The following is a 10,311-nucleotide window of genomic DNA, read 5'->3' as shown; positions in this document are numbered from 1 at the left end:
GGCCGTAAACGGGCTAGAGTTGGAATCATCCGTTCATGGGCCGACCATAATGGGCCATCGTTAATATGCCGTATCTGATGACGCTATAAAAACGGCCCAACGTATTAACGGGCCACAAACGGGCCGGCTGTAACAATGGGCTGAATTTGGCCCACAAGCAGAAAATGACAGTAACGGGTCATAAGTAACCGAATGCTGGAAATGAGTCCAAGAATAAATGGGCCCTAAGAAGGCCGAAAGATAACATGGGATGGAAACGGCCCACTGGAATAATGGGCCGTTAATGGGTATAAAGTGATACATTGTTCATTACGGGCCAGTTTCACCACGGGCTGTTAATGGGACAAGAGTTACAAAGGGCATCATATGGGCCGAAAGACGTCATGGGCCATACATGGGCCAGAAGTTAAAACGGGCTGGAATCATATTGGACGGCCCATATGACGTTACTGGGCCTAATTCGGATAGGTCGTAACGGGCCCTGGGTTAGCGGGCTATAAATGGGCTATATGCGAACAGGCCATTAACAGGCTTTCAGTGGGCCGACCCGCCACCTTTTGACCAAGTCAAACGGGCCTGCCTTTTCACAGGAATGGGCCTCTGTTGGGCCATGCCATGTGTCGACGTATCATAGGCGCCTTCGGTCCAATGAGTGGATGACATCTGTCCCGACGGTGAGCTGACACGTGTTTCCTCCAGCCAATGATGATTTTACGCGTGGAAAATCCCCATTGGTCGGGGCTATTAACGGGTTATCGGATCCAAAATCGGACCCGATAGCTTAACGGCGTTCCGTTACGGTGGATGCCACGTGTCGGTCACCCTTGACGAAAACACTTCTATGACGCGCGATTTATCGTCATGGAAGTGGACACTTCTGTGATGATAATTTTGGTAATGTCATGGAACACTTCTACGACAGCACATGTATGACTATCTTGATTCTGTCATAAAATCGTCATGGATGTACATGCATGAGAAAAAACGCGACCTACTGTGACAAACATGTATCATCACGGAAGTGTATTTTTTTGTAGTGTTCTTGGGGAGCATTGTGCCTCCACACCGCTCCAACGGAGATGTACTTCCTCTCAAAGGGAAGGAACTTCGGTAACACATCCTCGTCTTCACTGTCTCTACTTGTGGTTATCTCTTACCTTTACTTTGTGCAGGCTTTACTTGTGTTGTACCCTTTGCTTGCTTGTGTTGTTTGTGTTGCTAGCATCATATTGGTTGCTCACCTAGTTGCATATCTAGACAACCTATTTGTTGCTAACCCTAATTTGTTAAGAAAAGCGAAAGATTGGTAGTTGCCTATTCACCCCCCCCCCCTCTAGTCAACCATATCGATCCTTTCAAAACTTCACATATTTCAAAATTTCCCGCCACAAGAAGTATTGTACCATTACAGCTAATTCACATAGATATATGTGTTCCATTTGATGTTCCCACTTGGAGTGGTGAAAAATATTTTATTACCTTTAGTGATGACTTCTCGCGGTATGGTTATGTATACATGTTGCATGAAAAGTCTCAACCAGTGACTTACTTAGAGATATTCATAAATGAAGTTGAAAGGCAACATGATAAAAGTTAAAGTAGTGAGATCTGGTAGAGGCGGTGAGTATTATGGGAGGTACACTGAAGATGGACAATGTCCAGGTCCGTTTGCGAAGTTCCTTAAGGAGCGTGGTATTTGTGCTCAATATACAATGCCCGGTACGCCAAAAAATGGGGTGGACAAAAGGAGAAATCGTACTCGTGTCGAGATGGTTGGAAGTATGCTAAGTTTTAGTTCTATACCTTTATCCTTGTGGATGCATGCATTAAGAACTGTAGTATATTTACTAAACAGGGTTCCTAGTAAGTCAGTGCCTAAAACGCCTTATGAACTGTGGACAAATAGGAAACCTAGTTGAAGGCATCTTCATGTGTGGGGTTGCCCTGCAGAAGTAAGGATATACAATCCGCATGAAAATAAGCTTGATGCAAGAACCATTGGTGGTAATTCCATCGGCTATCCATAATGATCTAAAGGATATAGATTTTATTCTCCTGAGAATAGTTGAGTTAGAAAATGCGCGGTTCATTGAGAACAGTCAACCTAGTGGGAGTGATATTCCATGAAATATGGACATTAAGGAAATTTGTGTCGAAAATCCTAAAAATATTAAGACCTTTGAGATTGTGCTAACTCAAGAACCAACTAGCGCTATTCAAATAAGTGAAAGCGTTCAACTAGAAGAGACCACATTATGCAGATCTACAAGAGAAAGGAAGTCTGCTATTTCTGATGATTGTGTGGTGTGCTTAGTAGAGAATGAATGTGACTTGAGTATTGATAAAGATCATGTCTTATATAAGGAAGCCATGGAATGTAGTGATTCTGAAAAATTGTTTAATGCAATGAAAGAAGAGTTGAAATCAATGGATGATAACAATGCCTGGGAATTGACAGGATTGCCGAAAGGATTGAAACCAGTCGGGTGTAAATGGGTTTTCAAAACCAAACGCGATGCTACACTCGTCCTCTGAGAGCGACATGAGGCCAGCTGTGTTGGCGTTGTAGTCAGAGAGGAATCCGTCGATGGTGCAGTCCTCCGGGCATGGTTGATGAAACAGTCATCACAAACCATGGCAACAAAGTGTGAAGTTGGGGCGGGCTGGTGGTAATATGTGGGGTCACCACAATGCCCAGCCCGTGATGCCAGGGTTCTGGCGTCGAGCACCAGGGTAGATTGTGTGTCGTCGCCCTCCAAGTCAGAGGTCGGGGCGAGGTCGTCATGTAGCCCGACACATCTGAGTAGCCGTCGGTCTCCCGGGCGATCTGGTTAGGCAGGCATTCATGGACCGCCTGCTGGTATGTTTCCCCGGTATTCTAGAGCATGAACGGCCCTCCTGGGCCAGTGGTCGGTGGCGAAGATGTTGCGTGGGTTGATGAAGAAGGATTGGTGGGACACACATACGGAGGCCATTGTGGTTGCTAATGATGAAGGCCATGGCACCGACATAGACAGTGCAGACAAGGTGGGACAGCCGGTTGATGTTGAGCCAGCCCACCCCTTCAATGGTGAAGGTGAGGGGGGCAAAGGTTAGGATCTCTTAGGACGGGAGGCCGCCGGAAGCTAGGGAAGATCCGATCTAGGATTTGTCTCCAGCCGGTGCAGATTTCCGTCAGTACCCTCGGTAGGTAGGGTACCTAGCATGGCTGGAAGTTATAGATAGCATGGCTGGGGAATTTACCCAGGTTCGGGCCTCCATTAGGAGTAATACCATACACCATGCTTTTTGTTGTTTATTGATGGTGGGTATACCTCGTGAGGGATTACAGTCGGATGGATGGGATTCTACCATGAGTTGTTCTAAGCAAGAGTCGATGGAAATGAGAGCGCCCTAGCCTCCCCTTATATACACGGTGGAGGCTAGGGTTTTATATAGAGAGATGCGATCTAGGTCGCCGCTGCTATAAACGTGGGGATCAAGGTGATCGCCGGACGCCTATCCCTTCCTCTAGGCTCCTTCATGTCGCTAGATACCTGGTGGGCCTCCCGGGCCCTCAAGTAGGTTGTTGTCGAGCTTCTTGTTGGTAAGCCGCCCCCAGTGTACTACACCATTAGTGAACCTTTTCCAAATTTGTGAACTTTTTTCAAATTTGTGATTTTTTAAAATTCATGAGTTTTTCTCTTATTTGTGTTTTTTCTCAAATTCAATTCTTTTTCAAAAAAAAATCAAATTTGTGAACTATTTCATGTTCGTGATTTTTTTTAAAGAAAGTTGTGAACTTCTTTTGAAACTCATTATTTTTTCGAATTCATGAACATTTTTCAAATCAATGAACTTTTTTCAAATTGGTGAACGTTTTTTGAATTCGTGAACTTTTATTTAATGCAGGAGTATATTTAAATACATGATTTTTTTTCAAATTTATGATTTTTTTTCAAAATTCGAGAACTTTTTTCTAATGCATGAACCTTTTCCGTGAAATGTCGCCTGTGAACTGTCTATGGTCAATGGTTAGCAGTCAGAGGTCTAAGGTCAAACTGTCAGTGGTCAATAGGTCAAAGGATCAATTGTCAAACAGCGAACCCTCTCGCATGAGCGCGCGCTAACCCCGGCTCACGTCAGAGTCGCTGTGTTGGGCCGGCCCACGATCCTCCTTGCGTGAGCGCCGGTTGCGCTGGGCATCGCTATTTATCACGGGAGCTTCCTATGTGACGCTCTCTGTGTCAGAGAGCCAAGGCTTCCCACAGGGCACGACTCACCTGGGCCGGCCCATATTACGGTGGCCCTCCGCCATGTGCAAAAATGCCAAAAAAGAAATCAAGCGTAGACGTAGGATTCGAACTCTAGGCTTCACAGTTGTGCACGTGCCAAAAAAATATGCAACACAAATTTTGAATAAACAAACTACATCGGCAAAATCTAAACCTTCCGAATCAAAAGAAGGACCTTTTATTTTATTTTTAGAAAAATAGAACCAAGGACCGCCCGTGAACCAAAATAGCTAGCCACTGTAACTCATAGAAACTTTTAACTAAAATAGGAACCCAGTGCATATGAACTATAAGTCGCAACATATTTGAACTTTTTAGAAATGCCAAAAGTTATTTTCAATTTGAAAATTTTAAATGTTTTATGAAACACCAATGTTTCCAATTTATTAACAAAACTTTCAAAAAACATACATTTCATGAAAACCTGAACATTTTTTTAGTTTCTCAAACATTTATTGAAAAAAGGAACATAATTGAAAATTAGAACAGTTTATCAAATTACGAACAATCTTAAAAAAATAGAATCCATTTCTAAAAACAGGAACAACATTTGAAATGCGCATTTTCAGAATTATGAACAACTTATTAAAAAACATTTTCCAATTCCCTGAACATTGTTTGAATTTGCAAAAAAATATTTTTTTTGGAAAAACGAACATTTTTAGAATATGTGAACAAATCTGGATATACTGGAACATCTTTTAAAAATTTCAGATCATTTTTTGATTTGATGAACAAAATTTCAAAATGCTAACATTTTTCAAAATTCTTCAGAAAATAAACTGAATTTGATAACAAAATTGTGAAAAAATGAACAGTTTATGAATTTGGTGAACAAATTTCGAAGGTGGGAACATTTTTTGAAATTCCCATATATTTTCTGAATATCAGAACAAAAACATAAAATGCAACATTTTTAAAATTGTAAATTATAATTTTTTGTATTTTTGATCATTTTTTGTAAAAGAAGCAAATAGTATTTAAAATTCAATATTTTTGGAATTTCTGAACTAAGTTTCAACCCAGGATCATTTCTTAAAAAATGAACAATTTTTTAAAAATGTTATGACTTGATGAAAAAAAAAGGAAAAGGAACAAAAAGAAAAGAAAAAGAATAGAAAAAACGAAAAAAAAAAGAAATGGAAAAAGGAGAAAAAACAAGAAAAAGTAACAGAAAAAAACGAAAAAGAACAAACCATTCAGAAACTTTCTAGAAGGTTGCCAAAATCGGGTAAACTGCCTGGGTACCATCGAGAACGTTCCTGAAACCAATAACATGAGAGCAACTAATTAATGAGCGCTCCTTCAGGAATCTCACAACGATCAATGCCATTTGGCGCACTCTCAGCCATTCGCCACGTGCCTCGCTCTGGGCGCTCCATCCGGATTTTTTATTTATTTTTTCGCACGCGTTTTCGGCTTTTTAAAGGGTTTTTTCCCTGGTGTTTTCGACGTTTTGGTTTTCCACTGGTCTTCCCTAGCTTTTCGATAAAAAAAATTTGAAAAAAAAGTTTTACGCAAAAAAACACGTTTTTTTCGTGAGTCACGGTTTTGCTTTCGCGAGAGTCACGGACGTGCCTCTCGGAAACGAAAAAAACGCGCTTTCTGCTTTTTACTTTCGCGAGAGTCATGGTTTTGCTTCCGCGAGAGGCACGGTTGTGCTTTCGCGAGAGTCATGGTCTGCCTCTCGGAAATGAAAAAAACATGTTTTCTATTTTTTTCCCTTTCGCGAGAGTCACAGTTTTGCTTCCGCGAGAGGCACGGTTGTGCTTTCGCGAGAGTCACGGCCGTGCCTCCTCGGAAACGAAAAAAACGTGTTTTTGTTTTTTATTTCGCGAGAGTCATGGGTTTGCTTCCGCGAGAGGCACGGTTGTGCTTTCGCGAGAGTCACGGCCGTGTCTCGGAAACGAAAAAAACGTGTTTTTTCTTTTTTTTCCTTTCGCGAGAGTCACGATTTTGTTTTCGCGAGAGGCACGGTTATGATTTCGTCAAAGGCACGGGCGTGCCTCTTTCGGAAAGGGAAAAAATCCGTGTTTCCGATTTTGTTTTTTCGTCCGGTTTTTTTGTGAAAAAAAAGTTCGTCAAAACCCATCAACATGGGATCTAGTTTTGAAGATCTCGACGCGAGGAATCCAACGGCGAAAGCGGTTTGAGATTTGGACGCATGGTTTAAGAGATAAAACGTTTTGAATAAACGGATCTATGAGAAAAGGAAAAACTCCCATTAACATGTAACGCGCCACTTGTCACAACCTGAGGAAGTTGGAGTGATCTTCGCAATGAGTACTCGATAACTAGTGATTTCTTCCAAAAAAAACTAGTGATTTCGCAGGAACAGAGGTGCCTGTCTCGCCGCTAAATGGGCCGACCCGTGTCGTTCGGTTGTTCGTTCGTTTGGGAGTGTACGAAGCAGGCACAATTTGACGCAGAATGCGTCAAATAGGAAATCGCATTTATTGCGTTCAGCGAGTCGAGCGTTCCGACTCGCTGAAGCCAGCGAGCATATGGGTCAGCCCACGTGCGTGGGTAAGCCCTGCCTGTTTCCTGCTTCGTTTTCTTTCACGTTTTTTTCTTTTTTGCTTTTTTTTTACTTTTGTTTATACTTTGAAATATTTTAAATGCATATATTACAAAAACATTCTCCCAAAAACACATTTGAAAAAATGTTGAACATGGATTAAAAAATGTTGAGCAAGAATCTGAAAAATGTTGAACAAGTATATAAAAAATGTTGAATAAGTATTTGAAAAAGATATGTTGAATATGTGTTTGAAAAATGTTGAATACACACTAAAAAAGTTGAACAGGTATATGAAAAATGTTGACAAGTATTTGAAAAATGTAGAACGAGTCTTTGAAAAGATGTTGTCATGTATATACTTTTTTGACCAATTATTTTAATTTTTTTGAACAAGTATTTGAGAAATGCCGAACAAGTATTTGAAAAGATGTTGAAAAAGTATTTGAAAAGATGTTGAACAAGTATTTGAAAAAAATATTGATCATGTATTTGAAAAATGATGAACAGGTATTTGAAAAATCTTGACCATGTATATAAGAATGTAGAATGAAAACAAAAAAGAAACAAAAGAAAAACCAAAAAAATGGAAAACCAAAAAAGAAATAAAAGACAAAAGGAAAAGGAAAATGAAAAAAAAAAGGGAAAACAAATGAAAAATCCCGGAGTAGAAGAAGAAGAAAAGAAAAGAAAGAAAAGAAAAGAAAACAAAAAAGAAGAAGGAAAAAAAGGAGAAAACCTCTAGTAGGTTGCAATCCTACCAGTAACCAGTAAACACCACGCGGATGGAGTGGTTAGCCGCGCCGGTCGTCACCCTGGAGACTAGGGTTTGATCTCTCTTTGATTCCCTGTTTTTTCAATAATTCGTACGTCAAAATGGGTCGGCACATCACTGTTCCCTCGAAGCGATGCAACCCCACATCGATCGCTGAATGCGATAAATAGCATTTGCGGGTTGCGCTACCTGGCGCAACGAAGGCTAACGAGAAGGTCGCGTACTGTGGGCGCGCTATGATTAACGGTTGTTGTAAACAATATATAGCGTAGACTAAAAAACAAAACAATATATAGCATTAGTTTTTTTAGGGAATATATAGCATTGGATTTTTTGAGGGAATACATAGCATTGATTTTTTAGGGAAACTACGTTGCTTTATTCATCAAAATGTCGTTGGTTTATTTGAGGGAATATATAGCATTGGTTTTTTTAGGGCAATATAGGACTGGTGTGGTTCGCGCGCTGTGTTGCCGATCCAGCCCAGCGATACCTCAATAGGCCGCCGGGGCCTTTTGTGTGAAGAGCTGTTCAGCCCGTAGCCCAACCATGCGGGAATCTTCTTCTTGTAAATAAGACGAGAACGAAGAGCAAAACCTAACCTAGCTCAGACCTGGCCAAACGGGCCGGCTCGACACGGCACGGCACGGCCCGTGCTAATCGTGCCTGGCCCGGCACGGCCCGCCATGGCACGTTTAATAGCCGGGCCGTGCCGTGCCGGCCCACGGGCGCTGCTCCTTGGCCCAGGCACGGCCTGATTAGTAAACGGGCTGGCCCGATGGCCCGTTTAGTACGCTGGGCTGCACATTTTCAGCCTGTTGGGCTGGTTTTTAGAATTATTGGGCTGTATTTTACGTATATATATATATATAAATCTTAAAAATATATAAAAAAATTAAACGGGCCGTGCCGTGCCGGCCCGCGTGCCCAGGCTCCAGGCCCAGGCACGGCCCAAGGCGTGCCGCGTGCCGGGCACGGCCCGTTTAGCCTGTGTCGTGCCTGGCCCATGGCGGGCCGTGCCGGCGTGCTCGCGGGCCGGCCTGTTTAGCCCGGCCCGTTTGGCCAGCTATAACCTAGCTCCCATCCCGGTGCCCGCCGCCGCCCAAGTCCCTCGCCACCCGCACAAGACCTTGACCAAATCGCCGCGCAAGCTCTACCTCCCCACCCGCACAAGACCTTGCGTGAAGTTCTGTTGATCATCAAGTCAAGTTCAGGTATTATCCGGCGAAAGTCTCCATCTTTAAAGCGAATCTGGCCAATTTGTTTACTTAGTTTATCTCCTTTTATTATCAGACAGGGTGTTCTTTTGGTTTGGTTGGGAGACCAGCAACGACGAAGATGAACAGGCGCTTTGTCAATCTGGTGATGCATAATTTGGTCGAAGGCGTTTATTCGGTGCGCCGGATCAATCCTTACAATCATCTCTTCTACCCGTCAGCAAAGGCAGCACTTGAAGCAGCAGATGAAGCAGCAAAGAATAAGGATTATTTTCCAGTGATGCAGTCCCTGCAGCTGCCGGACCCAGGCATCAAGTTCACAACAACTCCCTCTGGTGGCGGTCTTGATATGTTCGCGCTCTTCAACCCCCGCGGCACCAGCGAATGCAGAATTGTTTTTGGCAATTCGATCGGCGAGGCTGTGCTGTACGACGCCGACAAGCAGCTCATCAACACCATGGGTTACCTCCACGAGCCTAAGGGAGTAGACCCCATGTGCCTGCCTATCGTGCACCCTGGTACCGACCAAGATAGCCTGTATGTCCTGGACAGTTACCCCGGGAAGGCTGATGGTCGATGCTTCGAGGTCCTTGAGTTCATGCCCGAGTGCAGTGAACTGAGCAACTTGAGGACGACCTGGCGTTGGCGACTACTTCCACCGCCTCCTTTTGTCCACCAACCTGGGTATAAACCTTCCTCTGTTCTCTCTTACACTACCACAGTCGACAGCTATGGCTTTTCCACCATCTACATATCATGTGAGGGCAGCATCGGCACATATAGCTTTCAGACAGCACACCATGACTCCAAGCACCGTCTACGATGGAGCCACTCGGAAGAATGGAAGCACGTCGGGCAGTGGAAGTTGCCCTTTAATGGCAGAGCTCAGTACATCCCTGAGTTCAGCCTGTGGTTTGGCTTCTCAGCCTTCAGGCCCAACAACCTGTGTGCTGTGGACCTCTCTGCCATGGTCCATGAGCGAACACCCATTGAGCAGCAAGTTTGGCAAGACCTGATCCCACCTGAGGGAGTGGCGTGGATTCCATTACGCCGTGAGCTTCTCAACCTGGGCGATGGCAAGTTTGTCATTGCTAAGACCTTTGAAGCAGAATCAACTGCTGTGCTCACTGGCGTAGAGATGATGCATGATGTTGGTGATGATCAGACCCTTCAGATGGTCAAGCACAAGTGTGCACGCTATGCCTTCACGACTGATGCCATCAAGTGGGTGCTCTGAAGGAATAATTTGCCGCATTTGTTATGCAGTCATCTATTTCCTTCCTAGTAGGTCTATTTGCATAATTAAAGCTTTCTGAGTTCGGCCTGTCTATGAGATTGTTACGAACTCTACAATCTTTCCTGTCTGGAAAGTGAACATTGTATCATGTTGAATGATCTGGATGGCTGGTTTTTCTGTTTCTTTTGTTGGCCGGTGAGCATGCATGGTTTTTCAGATCAAGAGCTTCCTTCTGTACTATCTACAAGTTGATTGTAACTCTGCTGGGTGAGCATGCATGTTCTTGTTTA

At 43.4% G+C, this 10,311-nt stretch overlaps 1 protein-coding gene across 1 annotated transcript; it reads left to right on the top strand.

The window, feature by feature from the left end:
• The first annotated feature begins 8,645 nt into the window (after window positions 1-8,645).
• On the top strand, window positions 8,646-10,311 carry LOC119348450. The gene is made up of 2 exons (XM_037616557.1): window positions 8,646-8,781; window positions 8,865-10,311. Exon 2 carries the CDS (start codon window positions 8,906-8,908, stop codon window positions 10,019-10,021), a length of 1,116 nt encoding a protein of 371 aa, XP_037472454.1. The 5' UTR covers window positions 8,646-8,781; window positions 8,865-8,905; the 3' UTR covers window positions 10,022-10,311.

Source organism: Triticum dicoccoides, chromosome 1B (genome assembly GCF_002162155.2).
Source record: "Triticum dicoccoides isolate Atlit2015 ecotype Zavitan chromosome 1B, WEW_v2.0, whole genome shotgun sequence".
Taxonomy (NCBI): domain Eukaryota; kingdom Viridiplantae; phylum Streptophyta; class Magnoliopsida; order Poales; family Poaceae; genus Triticum; species Triticum dicoccoides.
The sequence above is the reverse complement of the archived record's forward strand: the minus strand, read 5'-3'. Positions and strand labels throughout refer to the sequence as shown.

Coding starts and splice junctions, on each gene's coding strand:
- LOC119348450 (XM_037616557.1), top strand. CDS start 8,906: ATGAACAGGCGCTTTGTCAATCTGGTGATGCATAATTTGGTCGAAGGC.